The 17,856-nt window shown below is 39.5% G+C and overlaps 1 protein-coding gene across 5 annotated transcripts in view; it reads left to right on the forward strand.

Annotated features, from left to right (window-relative positions):
* The window catches only part of PTPN13 (protein tyrosine phosphatase non-receptor type 13), a 154,353-nt gene that overhangs the window by 95,343 nt on the left and 41,154 nt on the right, over positions 1–17,856 (forward strand). For all 5 annotated transcript variants that reach the window (XM_060779275.2, XM_067468582.1, XM_067468584.1 and 2 more), the window contains 8 exons: positions 1,754–1,973; positions 4,782–4,856; positions 7,345–7,519; positions 8,852–9,005; positions 11,273–11,411; positions 13,263–13,415; positions 14,209–14,391; positions 16,738–16,900. In XM_060779275.2, the coding sequence (XP_060635258.2) occupies positions 1,754–1,973; positions 4,782–4,856; positions 7,345–7,519; positions 8,852–9,005; positions 11,273–11,411; positions 13,263–13,415; positions 14,209–14,391; positions 16,738–16,900 (1,262 nt within the window). The remainder of the gene's footprint in view (positions 1–1,753; positions 1,974–4,781; positions 4,857–7,344; positions 7,520–8,851; positions 9,006–11,272; positions 11,412–13,262; positions 13,416–14,208; positions 14,392–16,737; positions 16,901–17,856) is intronic.

Raw genomic sequence — 17,856 nt, forward strand, 5'->3', positions numbered from 1 at the left:
GCTACACTCCCTAACTCATACCTTAACTCTGGCTTCTTCCTCTAGACCCCAGTGTGCAATCACACCTTGGTAAGTATAGCAGATGATCCCATTATTATAGCTTTCTTGCCTTTGCTACAATCCCATTTTCCAGCTGACTGGTAATCCTACTATCTTGAAGTTAATAAGTAATTCCAGTGCTCTGACTTAAGAGCACAAGCCAAGAAGTTTGAGGGTAGAGTTACTAATTTTGGCTGACCTTGAGGACTTATGTGATGTGGAATTAAGGGATTCTTGATTTTTATATCTTTGCAGTTATTCAAAGGCAGCTTTGCTTGTTAGGAAGTTCATATAAAGAAGATACTTTAGTACAGGGGTCCTCAAACTACGGCCCGGGGGCCAAATACGGCCCTCCAAGGCCATTTACCTGGCCCTCGCTCAGGGTCAACCTAGATCTGAAAAGACTTGAAAGCACACAACAACAACAACAACCCTATCTCATCAGCCAAAAGCAGGCCCACACTTCCCAATGACATACTAATAAGCTTATATTTGTTAAAATTGTTCTTCATTTTAAATATTGTATTGTTCTAAAGTGTTTTTACGATACATGCACTGTGCATAGGAATTCATTCAATTTTTTTTCAAATTGTAATCCGGCCCTCCAACAGTTTGAGGGACTATGACTTGGTCCTCTGTTTTAAAAGTTTGTGGACCCCTGCTTTAGTATAAGGATTAGTGTGCATCTTGGATTATGGTTTTCACTTGTGATAGTTTAGCACTCTAGTTTTAAGATATACATGTGTTGTACATACAGATTTTGGAACAACTACACTTTTACATCAGGGTGTGGCTATCACTTGGCATTGAAATTTCATGCTTGGAGGAATTTGAGTTGACTTCCTCTTGTAGCAGGGTGAAAACTTTTATTCAAAAAGGGTTTTGGGATGTAAGTTGGTCTGTTGTTGGACAGAGGATGATTCTTGTGCTGGCTCTATATTTTATGGGTTTTTTATTATATTTATTAATCAGAATTTTATTTTTCGCCTATCTTCTAATTTTTGTAAGGTGCCATGGACACTTTTTTGTGGAAAAAGATGGATTAACAGTCTAAATCTTTCCTAGAGTAGACCCATTGTAATGAATGGAATTTATAAGTTACAGCCAATTTAGTTACCATTGATCTCAATTGCCATACACTAGGACATATCAACCTAGGATTAGCACATGTATTAATGAGACCTAACAGTGTGCATGGGGATGGCATGCTAGGAATGTTGGCCCTTTTCCCAATCCTTGCTTGAAGGAAACCTTGGGCAGGAAACCAGTCTTGGTAAAACTAGGAAATAATCCTGCCTTCAACTCTGGAAATGTGCTGCCGTGGGCTAGAAGGGCTAGTAGTGTAATTCAGTATCCCTGTGTTCCTACATTAAATTGGCCAAAGTGATTTCCTTTTTACCAAAAACATACATCAGTATGTTCCCTCATTTATTATAGTCTGTTATAATGCTGGTAAGAGTCAGTGTGGCATAATGGTTTGTGCATTAGACTACAACTCTGGAAACCAGGATTGGATTCCCCACTCAGCCATGGTTGACCTTGGATGAGCCACACACACTCAGCTCCAAAACATAGCTTCATCTTAAGTTCATGATAAGATTGAAATGACTTGAAGTCACATAATGACAATAATGCTGACAGATTGCTAGCAGCGTTTTCATGTTGTTGTTTTTAAATGACAACCCAAATTTTCTTCCCACTTTCTCAATAATAGGCAATACGAAACTCCACTGGAAGGCAACCACTTAAGCCAAGAAGTGATGCTGAAGCGCCAGGAAGAGGAGATGATGCAGCTGCAGGCTAAAATGGCCCTCCGGCAGTCTCGACTAAGCCTCTATCCTGGAGAAACACTGAGGCCATCAGTACTTGATATGACAAGGGATCCTCTCAGAGAGATCGCATTGGAAACAGCCATGACCCAAAGGAAACTAAGGGTAATATTGTATACCTTTCTGTACGCTTTAAGATGTTGAGTTATAACAACATCATTTGCTTTTGCTGGTTGTTCTTGTTAAACACTGTTGACTTTTTTCCACTTAGGGTATTTTTAACAGATATAACCTGTGTTCATGCTTTGGAAAACCATGTTCCTAAAAATGCATAATTTTTAATAGTTTTCATGAGTGTCTACTGCAGCATTTCTCAATCTAGGAGCCGGGACCCATGTGGGGGGTACCAGAAGGGTCACCAAAGATCATCAGAAAACACAGTATTTTCTGTTGGTCATTGGGGTTCTGTGTGGGGTTTGACCCACTTCTATTGTTGGTGGGGTTCAAAATGCTCTTTGATTGTAGGTGAACAATAAATCCCAGCAAATACAACTCCCAGACGTCAAGTCTATTTTCCCCAAACTCCACCAGTGTTCACATTTGGGCATATTGAGTATTAGTGCCAAGTTTGGTCCAGCTCCATCATTGTCTGAGTTCACAGTGCTCTCTGGTTGTAGGTGAAGTACAACTCCAAAACTTAAGGCCAATGCCCACCAAATCTTTCCAATATTTTCTGTTGGTCTTGGTGGCTTTGTGTGCCAAGTTTGGTTCAATTCCATCTTTGGTGAAGTTCAGAATGCTCTCTGATTGTAAGTTAACTATAAATCCCAGCAACTACAACTCTCAAATGACAAAATCAGTCCTTCACCCCAAACCCACCAGTATTCAAATTTGGGTGTTTTGTGTATTTGTTCCAAATTTCATCCAGTGAATGAAAATACGTCCTGCGTATCACGTATTTACATTATGGTTCATAACAGCAGCAAAATTACAGTTATGAAGTAACAACAAAAATAATTTTATGGTTGGGGGGTCACCACAACATGAGGAACTGTACTAAGGGGTCACAGCATTAGGAAGGTTGAGAAACACTGATCTAGTGTGTACTTTATAATATGTACCCTTGTGTGCCCTTATATCTTGTTTTCTTTTTAACATGTCCTTCTTATGGACATTCCTTAGGTATTTACAGGAAGCAGGCTTGTTCCAACAGCAACAGGGGTGACTAAGCAAATGCCAGGTTTTGACACCAGGATGTTAAGAAATGCAGAGACATTTATTCAGTTTTCTTAGAATGCCTCCGGGCTACTAGCTGTTGCTACTGTTGGCCCCCAAGCCTTTCCAACATGTCGATGGGACAAATCCAGGAATCTCAATTGCCCTGTCTAAAGAGCTGTCTGGTACATGTCTGATAATACAAAATAATCAGCAATTTGTAATCTCTTTTCCAGGAAAACCTGAGTTTGGGAAATTTGTCATAAATTCTCTATTAGAAGGTCAATAACGACGGTCAGGAAAGTTCTGTGCTCAGTTGCATTATTTTGTGAAAAACTGTAAAGGAAATGAGAATGGTATCCTCAGCAACTGGAACATAGGGAGAAAATTATTCTGCTATCAAACACTCATGGGAGACAATGGCATTGTAGCTCTCTTCCAAAAAATGGTTGCTACAAACAAGGTTTTAGAAGAATATTTGTAATTATTTGTCCCCAGGCTGAAAAATATGTTTCCTAACCATACGCAAACTCTATTGGGAAGAATAATAAACCAGGGAGAATTCTTTGCAATCTTCCTCCTGGTATTCAAATGTCCTGAAGTGTTACAAAGAAATTGTTCTACAGAGAATAATATATGTCTGTTTCATACGCAAACACACAAATCCAGGCAAATTATTTCTCCCACAGCACAGAAAACATACTGTGGAGGAATATTTGATTTCCCTTGGGCTAATGTGAAAACTACTATCATTATCTGTCTCTGTAGGTGATGACAAAATAGTTGAGGATTTACATTCCTATAATATATACCTACTTATGTATGATACACTCCCTTTGAAAAATAGCTACATGGTAAGAGCTGTCTGACAATGTAAAACACTGCCTCAGAGTATGATGGAGTATCCGTCTTTGAAGATTTTTATACAGAGATTGGAAAGCCATCTGTTGGGAGTGCTTTGGTTGTATATTTCTGCATGGTAGGAAGTTGGATTGGGTGGCCTTTGGGGTCTCTTTCAACCCTACAATTCTACATGCCAGTAGTTTCTATTTTCAGGGGAATACAGCTATATGGAGTTGACCATCATGGTGTTCTCAAGTACCACATACATTTTAGAACAGGTGAAGAATACTTTTGAACTATGATTTTTTGGATTCTCTCAGCCAGAACTAGAGTCCAAAAAACAAATAACTTTCCCAAACTCTGGTTCTAAGCATTGCATTACTTGGGACTCTTGTGTGCATCTGTCAGGAGTACTTCAATTGTGCTTTTTCTGCATGGCAAGAGGTTGAACTAGATGGTCTATGTGGTCTCTTCCAACTCTATTATTCTATGATTCTATGATCACCATCTTCATAAGATCTGAGAGTACTTTCAACAATTCACAATGATGGAAGATTAGTAGTAACTGGTTGCGTATGTACGTTCAGTGTGTTTGAAAATTCAGCTCATCACAAAGCATACAGTATCGTGTTGGCCCAGTCAATGCATCCAAAGTGTTCTTTCCTTTGCCTCATCTTGATCTGTTCGTCCTACAGCATGATAGAAGAGGACAGTTGGGAAAGTTGACATGTTAGTCTGTTGGCAATCACACATACCGTGACATAACCTTTTATAAACTTTATCACATGCATGAAATGTTATCCTCACATTCAATCCCTTTGTGCTTTCCAATTATTCTCAGTATCGTGGTTTGTAATTACTTATGTTTTGTTGCTTCCACACTGTAATTCTGATGTGGAATTCTGTGATTTGCAGAATTTCTTTGGCCCTGAATTTGTGAAAACAACCATTGAGCCATTTACTTCCTTGGACCTGCCAAAGTCAATTTTGGTAAGATTTCATCTGCTCATCTAACATCAATAGTAATTATACAAGTAGATAGTGGATCACTGGTATAATTGTTGTATTTTTTTTCTCCCTCAACATCTCCTCCTCTTTATCTTCTCTGTGTACCCCACATCTTTACTTTTGTAACCTCTAATAGCTTCCACTGGCTTAATTTCTCTGAGAGAGTCAGGATGGGGTCATGTTAAGCCAGATGTCTGAGTTCTGAATTAAGCTTTAAGCTTTGACTTTTTGTATCCCTAAGCAACTTTTGTCAGCGAACCTTATAAGAATTGCTCAGATGTAACGTGCTTTTGATATGGATCAGCTGAATGTTGCCTTATGAATTCAGAAGGAATTCCACCTTCTGCATATGAACTTAGAAAACTTAAGGATATTTCCCTTATCTAGGCTAGTACTTTATACCCTAAATGGAGGATGTTCTAAAAGATTAATTTTGTAAAAGCGTAGACCAAATTAGATTTCTTCCCATTCATGTTTTCCTAGTCTTAAGCATTTCTGTATCCATTTTATTTTTTACCTAAGTGCACATCTATTTACATTTCTACTAATTATATGCGTCATGCATGCAGTTTTGTCTATTATATATTTCATAATATGCATGATACACATAATATACTCACACATGCATTTTTGTGAGCACTTTTACAGACTTATTTTAATGCATTTTTGACTGAAGGTTGGTATTGTAAAAATTTGTGTCTTGGATAATTAATGGTAGATTATATTAAGCACAAAATGAGCAACATTCTCCTCCATCCCTATTTTTTTCCCAAGCTTATCCACTTAGGATGATTTCAACTGGAGATGGAGGAGGTGGAAATGTGGGTTTTCTATAGGGAAAAGATTTGTTCTGGCCTAGAGCACAGGTTATGGGGCCGTGGTGGCACAACGGGTTAAACCGCAGAGCTGCTGAACTTGTCCGGAAGGTTGGAAGGTTGGCGGTTCAAATCCATGGCACAGGGCTAGCTCATATTGTTAGCCCCAGCTTCTGTCAACCTCGTAGTACAAAAACATGCAAGTGTGAATAGATCAATAGGAATGGAAACAGCACTCCATGAGGTCATACCAGCCCCATAACCTAGGAGGCATCTATGAACAACGGCGGCTCTTCGTTTTAGAAATGGAGATGAGCACCACTCCTCAGAGTCAGACTCGACTAGAATTAATGTCAAGGGGAAAAATTTTTACCTTAGAGCACAGGTTAAAATGTATTGGATTGCAGTTTCCATTGGCAAAACTGATTGAAATTGTAATCCAACATCAGGAAGGCTGCAAGCCTCTCACTGCTGCCTTATTTTAGTTTTCTTGTTCTTTCCATTTCTTTTCATCCTAAGATCAAAGCACTAGGCTAAGCCATCTCTATCTTGGCAGGATATTTTAATGTTTGCTGGAGACATTTTTATGCACTGGAGAGTATGTAATTTGTTACAGTTCATTAGCTGCTTGATCTCTCATTTCATGTATGATGTGGCTCCCTCTTCCAAGGGTCAGCCGTTCTTTATGCTTGACTGGCATCTGGGCTAGTTGTCTTCTTGACATTCTAGCTTTCTAGATGCTGCAAGGTCCCAGAGAACACTACATATGTGGGGATCTAGGTTCCTTTAGTATGAAGAGGGGGGGAAATAGCCAGAGTTCAAATACTACAAAATCACATTGATTTCAGATTGATAAAAAAATGCTTCATTTTATGCATTTATCATAGCATATAGTTTAAGCCAGTGGTTCCCAACATTTTTTTGACCAGGGACCACTTGACCATGGACCACTCTCCAACATTACTATCAAAAGGGTTACAAATCAGTTTTTGGTCAACTTTAGATTCAGTTTGGTTATTTGAGGTGCTGATTTAGAAAATGGCATTGGATAGACCACATCAGCTCTACTTTCTGATACAGAACATATGCCATCCTATAATCACCATCTGCTTGCCCACAGAAAACCATGTTTAATCAGCCTTGGCACTATAAGAGGGTATCGCGAGATTAGTTGCTCTTGTTGTAACGGTGTAGTGACAGTGAGTCCACGGACCACTAGTGGTCCATGGAGCACAGAACCACTGGTTTAAACTGTATAAGCACATACCTTTGTCTGAATTGTTCCTAATGTTTTCTTCACTGATTCACCTTCTTCATTCCTACACCTTGCCATTAGTAGTAGTAGATATTACGAAGTCCTTTATTACACATTAAAATGCATGACATTCAAATAACCCTTCTATCTCTGAAATGGGAAGCCTATCATGGCATGGGGCCTGGTCTATGTGTTTTCATTAGAGCTATGTATGAGAGAGATTTTACTGCAAAATTAATGTGTCACTCTTTTACTTTATTTTGAAGCAATATAGCTTGGCATAAGCCCTGTAATGATAGAAATGTGTTTTCCATTAAAAAATAAGATAGCATTTGCTACTCATGATACATGATCCTTCAGCAGTTTGATGGCAGACAGTATTTTGTTTGATGCAATGCAGAACAAGAAAGGAAAGAACGAAGATACTCGGCGGAAAGTGAATGTCATGTTTTTAAGTGGACAGAGGCTAGAACTCACCTGTGATACCAAGACTGTGTGCAAAGATGTGTTTGACATGGTGGTAGCCCATATTGGCTTAGTGGAGCATCACTTGTTTGGTTTGGCCACTTTTAAAGGTAAGTCAACTATTTTACCATGAGCTGCTATGTGCATATACATTCCAATGCAAAAGGTGACTTGTATGTGTAAATTAGCTAACAGGAACCAGCGTTTCCATAACCATGACAGCAAAACCACACATGACGGCAGAAAAACAAAAATTCATCTTGCTTTCTAAAAGTCTTGCCAATCACTGATGCATCCTTCAAGTAATCATGGAATAATAATAATAATAATAATAATAATAATAATAATAATAATACACTTTATTTATATTCCACCCTTCTCCCCTTGGGGACTCAGAGTGAATAATAGCATTTGCATACATAGACAAACATGCAATGCCTTTACAAACATGTACAACGAGACACACAAACACAGGCTTCTCCTTTCATTTCCGGCTTCTGGAGGTGGTCTCATCTCTGGCTCTAGAGAGGTGCTTTCTCCATTTTCAAGCCAAGGAGTCTCCTAGTTATGTGGCTAGCAAGATTGTTTGGGGTATCTCTTTGCCTTTTCCTGCCAAAACAGTACCTATTTACTCACATTTGCATGTTTTCAGACTGCCAGGTTGGCAAGAGCTGGAGCTGACAAACAGGAGCTCACCCTGTCTCACAAATTTGCACTGCTGACCTTCAGGTCAGCAGTTCAACAGCACAAGGGTTTAACACATAGCACCACATCATTATATTGTGGACTTTGATCCTCAGAAACAATGCTTTTCCATTCATTTTGCTGAGGGAGATGGTTTTGAAGGCATAAGGCAAAGTTGTAACACATCTGTTCAGTGGAAATCAACATGATACCCTCCAATAGAGTGTAAAGGCAACAGCTTTCTATATCACCCTCTCCCACCCAAAAGAAACCCCTCTTGTCTACATAGGCATAATTCCAGCATGTCTTTGATTACTCCTTTGTCTGTATTTAACGGCATGTCGATCCCCAATAGAATTAGGTTAGGAAATATCAGAGCTTGTCAGGAAAAGACCTCTGTCTCAGAGAGTTTAGTTCAACCAGTCTGAGAGAGAGGCACAGAAATGGAAATGTGGCCCTTTCGTGGGCCAAAACAGTTTCTCTGACCTCCAGTTTGCAGTACTTTATACTACTTCCTCCTTTAAGTGAAACAATTAATGGTGTAGATGTGTCTACATTGGTTCAAATGTGTTGAGTTTGTGGGTCTTACTTCAAGGAGAAAGATTATAAGAAGGAGTATAAGATTATAATTTAAGGGCTGTCAATATCACAGGCAGTTAATGATTAAACAAAATTTACCAGAATATAGTAAAGTGGAAAAAACTTAGCTGCCAGAATATTGTGTTCCTAATCACCCCCCTCTTTCTTTTTTTGGACAGACAATGAATTTTTCTTCATTGATCCGGAGCTGAAATTGACTAAAGTAGCTCCTGAGGGATGGAAAGAAGAACCAAAGAAAAAGAGCAAAAATGCAATAAATTTCACCTTGTTCTTCCGAATTAAGTTCTTTGTGGATGATATTAGCTTGATACAGTGAGTGCATACATGCTGTTTCAAATCCTCTTTCCACAGTGTGTGGATTCCATAGGAGAATCCAGTGTTGTCCCCAATGTATTTGTTCCTCACAAGTTATATACACTTTGTGATGGTCCTCTTCTAATTCTTTGCCTGACTCCATGATAGAAGGAGACTAATGGCAGGTGGGATGGTAGCCCTGTATTAGTATGGTATCCACAGACAATTAGGAATTCCTTTTCTGTATACAATTCAGACTTCATGTAATTCTATGTAAGTGAGTGAGTATGCTGGTGGAGGAAGAGACAACTTACACCATCCTTTCTCTACTAGCCTTCTTCATTTTCATGATAGCTGCATAGAAGAAAAGTATCTTTGTCCACAACCACCATGAAAATGAAGTGGGCTTATCCTATGAGGCTATCCATTTATGAGACTTCTTCCCAGTTACATCCTCATTGTACCCCATTTTGTGATTTTTTTAAGGTGAGATGGGACACACTTTTGTGATAAGCATTTTAGTACATTTTAATTGTATTTGTCTATCTCAGGGGTCCACAAACTTTTTAAACAGAGGGCCAGGTCACAGTCCCTCAAACTGTTGGAGGGCCACAGTATAACTTGAAAAAAAAAGAATTAATTTATTTGCACACTGCACATATTTTATTTGTACTGCAAAAATCACTTAAAAACAATTCAATAATTAAAATGAAGAACAATTTTACCAAATAAAAACTTATTAGTATTTCAATGGGGAGTGTGGACCTGCTTTTGGCTGATGAAATAGATTGTTGTTGTTCTGTGCTTCAAGTTGTTTCAGACTTAGGTTGACCCTGAGTGAGGGCCGGATAAATGACTTTGGAGGGCCGCATTCGGCCCCCGGGCTTTAGTTTGAGGACCCCTGGTCTACCTGGTCGATAACCCACATTTCTCCCAAAGATGGGACTTAAGGGGCTCGTTAAATTCTTCCCTAGGCTTCTTAAATTGGGGCTTTGTTTTTTTAATTGCAGCAAGATTTTAATGTTTTTATTAAAATTTCTCACAGTTGGGAATTTTATGCATGTCTAGAAATAACAGTTGTTGCTGTTGTTCACTTTACCCAACCAAAATATCAGGGCGGGTTTCTCCCATGTCATACCTTAGCAGTGATGGTCTGGAGGAGGGCAAACAAATTGAAATTGAATCCAGACAAGGTGGAGGTACTCCTAGTCAGTCGTAAGGCCAGACAGGGTATAGGGTTACAGCCTGTGTTGGACGGGGTTGTACTCCCCCTGAAGACACAGCTTCGCAGCATGGGAGTTTTCCTAGACTCATGACTGAGCCTGGAACCCCAGATTTCAGTGGTGGTCAGGGGAGCTTTTGCAGAATTACAACTTGTGCACCAGTTGTGCCTGTTCCTTGGGAAGTCAGATTTAGCCATGGTGGTCCATGCTCTTGTTACATCTCACATAGATTACTGCAACATGCTATGTGGGATTGCCTTTGAAGACAGCCCAGAAGCTTCAAGTAGTCCAACAGATGGCATCCAGATTCCTTACTGAAGCAGTGTACAGGGAGCACACAACTCCCCTGCTGTGCTAACTCTACTGGCTGCCAGTTTGCTACTGGACCCAATTCAAAGTGCTGGCTTTGGCCTATAACGCCCTAAATAGTTCTGGTCCAACTTACGTGTCCAAACGCTTCTCCCCTTATGAGCCAACTAGAGCTTTAAGATGTGCTGGGGAGGCCCTGCTCTCTGTCCCACCCTCTCCTCAAGCACGATTGCTGGGGAAAAGAGAGACAGGGCCTTCTCAGTGGTGGCCCTTTGGCTGTGGAAGTCCCTCCCCAGCGACATTAAGCAGGCCCCATCCCTTCTGGTCTTCAGAAAAAAAGCTAAAGACCTGGCTTTGTACACAGGTGTTTGGAGAATAAGACATTACGGATTTCGACACAGTCTGAACAAGGATTAATGGAAGCAAGAACTTTATATGTTTTAATCTTTTTTATTGTTCTGTGTGTTTTATTTGCTATTGTTTTATAGTTTGATGGGGTATGTTTTTATTGTTATGTTTAGATGCGGCATTGAGTCTTTCCAGAGTTTGTAAGCCACCTTGAGTCCTCTGTGGGGTGAGAAAGGTGGGGTATAAATTAAGTAAATAAATAATAAATAAATAGCCTACTTGAGTGTACAGTAAAATGCTGCTGTCCTGAGTTTTTATGCACATCAGCACTGTCTCAGCTTTGCAGTGTCTAGATCTAATCTAATTTATCCCCCTTTCCAACTCTTTTCAAATTTTGAAAAACAGACATACTCTGACATGTCATCAGTATTACCTGCAGTTAAGGAAAGATATCTTGGAGGAGAAGATTCATTGTGATGATGAAACAGCCTTATTACTTGCCTCTCTGGCCCTGCAAGCAGAATATGGCGATTACCAACCTGAAGTAAGGATATTGTTTATCTGTGGACAGCCTCCTAATTCTGTTTTCCAATTCTGTGTCTGCTGTGTAGTTTAGTTCATCTGGGTTGTTTTGGACACTAATGACACTGTATGAGCCACTCTGATTAAGTTGACTTGATGCGGGTAAAAGAGAAAAAACAAACATAGCCTTTCCAAATTGAGTTGGTTTTCTGCTATAGGACCTGGAAACTAGAATGTCTTTTTCATTTAAGGTCATGAAACCAGTGATCCAATTCCAATAGTCCTTAAGTAAAGCCAAAAATGTAGCAGACTTCACAAAAGAATTTTTGTCACACCTAGTTTCATAAGCATCAAAAAACCTGGTGCATGCTTTTAACTCAAATCAAAGGCATGCTTTATTCTAGTAGGCAAAAAGAGTTTTCTTTTCATATGTTTTGCATGGCATGACTAGGACAGGAACTCATCTGCAGAAATAGAAAAGGCCTTTTATGCTTGATGTGAACACTTTTACTGTGCCCATGTGATCATAGCTCAAATCATTTGATCACTTTTAAGATAGAGCTGTGGGGTAGAAATGAATATTTCTGCTGATGAAGAGTCATATTCAGATAAGATCTTTTGTAGAAAGTTGGAATAAACCACAAGGGCTATCTAGTCCAACCCCATTCTGATAAACAGGAACACAGAATCAAAGCACTCTTGACAGACGGCCAGGGAAGGGGACACAACCATGCTCCGAGGAAGCATATTCCGCTGCTGAACAGTTCGACATAACATGATATTTCATATACATTATATGAAACCTCTTTGGGGAGTTACCTTGCAGCATTCACTAAAAGAGGGGTCGTATATCTGTTCTTAGAGAGGTTATCCATTCAGCTGGCCAAAAAAAAAAGGTTGATTCTCTGGTTGTAGACTCATAGATAATGAGGACTGACCAATATAGCATTCAGCTACAGCTACATCTGTAGGGATGCTTTAAATGTGATTTTCCTACTTCTTGGCAGGGGGTTGGACTGGATGACTCATGAGGTCTCTTCCAACTCAATGATTCTATGATTCTTGTATGTGTTGAAAATAGCAACCTTCTCAAGCTTCCACTAGTTATTTCTTATGTATATAAGTGCTTACTGTATTGTATGTGTATATTAGTTTGCAATTTTACCTAACCTCTTTATTGTGGAAGGGGCTACAAACCATGAGATCAGAATTAGAAATGTTCCAAACTAAGACTCCTTTTTAGATAATTGTTTGCTTTGAGAAGCCATGTAGAGAAGTGTGTGTTTGCATCAGAAGCAGTGAGTACAGTTATACAGTTTAGACTTCAGTAAGATGTATGCTTAAGGACTCCATTGGACTGTGGACTATTGTTTCAAAGGAAGACGCCCTGTGTTACCTACACAGAGAAACTACTGGATTCTTAAATAAGGTGCCTGTATGCTGCATACATGAAGTTTTGAGAGTAAACTAACTCTGTTACTTTTAAAGAAAACTGATTATTTTATCCCCTGAGAGCATGATTTAAAGGCAAATGTATTTTAAGGGAGAGTATTTTTTGGGCAACTAAAGGAACACTTCTGAAACTCTGTTGAATATATGTATTTTTGTGCATTGGCATGTCTTTGTCCCTGACGGTTCAAAGACATACCTAGGTACATCAGTGTAACAGCTGAAAGACCTTGTTGCCTTGCATAAATGCTGGTGAACATCACTTTTCAAAAGGTTGTAACTTCTAACAGGGTCATGCCTTTCCATTGACCAGTGATTTTTCCAAAAAGGTTATGAATCCCATTTCCCAAATGGTTTTGGAGATTCACATTTTCCAAAAGCATGTGCACGGGCTTTGCTCTTATTCTCCTTTCTCTTCTTGCAGGTGCATGGCCTGTCATATTTCAGAACGGAACACTATTTGCCAGCAAGAGTGATAGAAAACGTGGATCTTTCTAATGTCAAAGAAGAGTTGCCAAAACTTCATAGCACTTATGCTGGAGCTTCTGAAAAAGAGGCCGAATTGGAATTTCTTAAGGTTAGTATGAATGGAGGCATAGTGGGTTAAACCGCTGAGCTGCTAGACTTACTAACTGAAAGGTAGCAGGTTCTAATCTGGGGAGCAGCATGAGCTCCCACTGTTAGCCCCAGCTTCTGCCAACCTAGCAGTTCAAAAACATGCAAATGTGAGTAGATCAATACGTACCACTCTGGTGGAAAGGTAATGGTGCTCTATGCAGTCATGCCGGCCACATGACCTTAGAGGTGTCTACAGACAACGCCGGCTCTTTGGCTTAGAAATGGAGATGAGCATCAACCCCCCAGAGTCAGACACGACTGGACTTAATGTCAGGTTGGTTATGAATGGTTACATGGGAGGGGAGGGGAGGGAAAGTAAAGGAAGGCTGCTGTTATAAATATTATTGTAGTCTTTATTTGATGACTACTGATTTCTAGTGGGTTGTTTGTTGTTGCTGTTTAAAGATAAAATGTGACTGTCTAGAGGTGTAGGAGTTATCTACCCAAACACCAAGAAATTAAATGTGCATGCACCTTAACTTAATCTGCGTAGAGGTGGTTTGTGAATGAAGAGAGACTCTGATAGTAGAAATTGATTTCTTTTCAATCAGGGTGAGTAAAGTTTAGGTCTCCATCTCCCATCAATTTTAACAGGTATTACCAATGATAAGAATGGCTAGGAAATTGCAGTACACCATCTGGTAGGGAGGGTGCATCTTAAGACTTCAAATATTGAATTGCTCTCATAGTATTCTCAAATCAGTTTTCTCACAAATGTCTCTGTTTCTCTTTCATTCTCTGTCTCTCTGTAGATTTGCCAGAGGCTGACAGAGTATGGCGTTCATTTTCATCGTGTGTTGCCAGAAAAAAAATCTCAGACGGGAATTCTCCTGGGCATTTGCCCCAAAGGAGTCCTCATTTTTGAGATTCAGAATGGAACCCGTACACCTGTCCTGCGTTTCCCATGGAGAGAAACAAAGAAAATATCCTTTAGTGTATGTGGGTAACATTTTTCATGAAGCCACAGACTGGACAACATAATAACTCCTATTCCCACATTATCTACTTCATCCAAACCCTGTTGTCCCAAAAACAGATTATAAAAGGTGTTCCAGACCATGCATCAAAATAGTTTAGTAACAAAAACCAGGTGATGCAAGCATTGAGCCAGGTTGGATGATGCAAGAGAAGGTGAATTGGAGATACAAGGGAGGAAGATCAGGGGCCTTTAGGAAGAATGTTCATTGTGGTCTTTCTGAGATGATACTGTAGAATGCAAGTGAAGAATTATTCAAGTGAGAATTCTCTCTTCCTGTCTCAAAAGTTCTCTGTTCATGTCATACATTTAGATCAGCCTCCCCTTTGACATGAAACCTTTCCACTTGCTTATTTTAAGATGTAGAGGCACTTTCAGATCTGGAGTCCTCCACCAGCATTGTGATATGAAACCTTCTCAGGAAAACACTATCTCATCTTCTCTGAATATGTTAAATGGCAATCTCTCCAAAATGAGAAGATACAATCTATTTAAATTTCTTTAAATCTAAATAACTTTAGTTTAAGAGTTAAGCAGATGCTGGCGTCCTATCCATTGAAGTCAATAGAAGTCAGAAAAACATCACCATGTCATGTCAGGAGCAACTTGAGAAACTGCAAGTCGCTTCTGGTGCGAGAGAATTTGCCATCTGCAAGGATGTTGCCCTGGGGACTCCTGGATGTTTTACCATCCTGTGGGAGGCTTCTCTCATGTCCTCGCATGGGAAGCTAGAGCTGACAGACAGGAGCTCACCCTGCTCCCTGGCTTCAAACTGCTGACTTTTTGGTCAACAGGCTTGCCAGCACAAGGGTTTAACCAATTGAACCACTGGGGGCTCCACTAGAATGACACATTTGACTGGACTGCTTAATATTTCCTTTCCACTGTCTTCTGCTCCAAATCCTATCTATAGTAGCAGTAACATGATTTGGGAAGGCCTTTTCTACAAGGCAACAATTATCTGTCTCTGAAAGGAGAGAAAGGTTTTCCCTGTCAACCTTAGGGTTTTAAAGTTTTTTTAAGGAGATATAATCTTTCAGATAATCTAGACCTAAGTCATACAGGGCTTTATAGGTCACGACCACAATGTAGTGCCCATGGGAGCTTCCATTCTGCAGTTAATAGTATCATTGTGTATGTTTTGACAGAGTAAGGGAAATATTCTTATGGAAGATAGCTGAGAAAGAAACTTATCTTCCTATAATATTGTTCTTTTCACCTCTCCCATTTTCCCTGCTTATTAAATAATTTACAATCTGACTCTTATATTTTCTCTACCCACAGATATGTTATGACTTCATTTCCTATGTCTTGGTTTTAGAGTGATCAATATAGCAAGTATTCTAGCAACATTTTTATACATAATGTTTACAGTGATTACATATTTTAACTATGTTGTAATCTGCCTCAAGCCACAAGGAGAGGCTTGTAAAAATTATTATTATTATTATTATTATTATTATTATTATTATTATTATTATTTGAAATTATACAAGATCAGTCCACAGCAGACACTCTGCTGGCTGTTGTATTGGATCACACGTCAGACACTTCCCAAGTGTCTAGGACTGTGTGATGTATCAGTGAATAATGCATGCAGATCCCAGTAAGGTGGCCTTCTGCAGCTGGCAGATGGTAATTTTATCAGCGCCAATTGTGTTTCAGTGCAGGCCAAGGTCTTTAGGCCCTGGACCCAGTGTACTGATCACCACTGGGACCACCTTGACTGGCTTGTGCCAGAGTCTTTGCAGTTCGATCTTTAAATCCTTATATCGTGTCAGCTTTTCCCGTTGTTTCTCTTCAATCCTGCTGTCACCTGGGATTGCAACATCGACAATCCATACTTTATTTTTTAACACGATTGTGCAGTCAGGAGTATTGTGCTCCCAAACTCTGTCTGAATTCGGATGTCCCAGAGGAGTTTGACATGTTCATTTTCTCTAACTTTTTCTGGCTTGTGATCCCACCAGTCCTTTGTCACAGGGAGATGGTGTTTGTGGCACAGGTTCCATGAATCATCTGAGCAGTGGTGTTATGCCTCTGCTTGTAGTCTGTCTGCATGATCTTCTTGTAGCAGCTGAGGATGTGATCTATTATTTTATCTGCTTTCTTGCTTTCTTGCAGAGTCTACATTTGGGATTTGTTGTCAATTTTTCAATTCTATTGTTGTTGTTGTTGTTATCTAAAACCTTCACAAGTTTTCAGTTCATTTTTAGTCTTTATTGTTATCATTCCCAGCCAAAAAATCAGATCTGTTTTGGTGTTATTTTTGTTTCATTTTCCCTCTCTGTCTCTCACTTTGCAGAAGCGGAAGATAACCTTGCAGAACACATCTGATGGTATAAAACATGCATTCCAAACAGACACAAGCAAAACCTGTCAGTACTTGCTGCAGCTCTGCTCTTCACAACATAAATTCCAGCTCCAGATGAGAGCCAGGCAAAATAACCAGGATGCTCAGGAAATTGGTAAGCGCTAATTGACAGCAACTGCTCCGCCCACTAATGTTTTTGCAGATTTTAATATCAGAAGGTTCATTGTGTTGCCTTTTGCATTATTAAGATACTCGCCCCCTCAAAGAGAGAAAGGGCTAAGTTGCTTCCATTGGAAATTGTATTGGGTCAGAGTTAAGTTCTCTTATGAATCCATGGCTGTCACAGAAAACTAACATTGGCAAGAACCTGAAATCCCTCCTGAATCAGACCAAAGATCTATCAAGTCTTATCACGTCTAGTATCCTGTTTCCCATAGTAGACAATGGGATGTTTTAGAGAAACAGTACCCTTCATTTGTTATTTCTAGGAAAGGGGATTCAGTGTGATGGTACTTCTGAGCCTGAGCAATCCATGATCACTAGCTGCTGATATCAAAACATCTGTTTTTTAAGCTGTCCAAATGTGTGCATCACCCCCTCTCTCCCTTCCATTGTGTTGTTTAACAAGTAAAAACATGTCACATAATATCACACTGAGTTTTCCTCTCTTATAAATGAAAGTAAAAGAAGGGCAAGGAAATTGGATGCAAGAGGAAGATATCATGCATTTTACTGAGTTTTAAAATTTTTATGACATATTTCCATCTTGACCTTCAACTGGGGTTGCAGGGCTATGGACAAGAATATCAATTTAAAATATTCAAGAAAACATGCAAAATAGTATGCAGTCTAAAAACATTAGTGTGCCACCTGTTAATAAACTGTCTAACAATCCAAAAGGATTTATAACAGTTAAAACCATGTGTTTTTGAAGTTTTTCAAGGCTGGAATAACTGGGTTGCTGTGAGTTTTCTGGGCCGTTCCAGAAGCATTCTCTCCTGATTGATGCCCACATCTATGGCAGGCATCCTCAGAAGTTGTGAGGTATATTGGAAACTAGACAAGGGAGGTTTATATATCTGTTGAAGATCCAGAGTGGGGGAAGGAACT

The sequence above is a fragment of the Anolis sagrei genome, chromosome 5 (genome assembly GCF_037176765.1).
Source record: "Anolis sagrei isolate rAnoSag1 chromosome 5, rAnoSag1.mat, whole genome shotgun sequence".
Lineage (NCBI taxonomy): Eukaryota > Metazoa > Chordata > Lepidosauria > Squamata > Dactyloidae > Anolis > Anolis sagrei.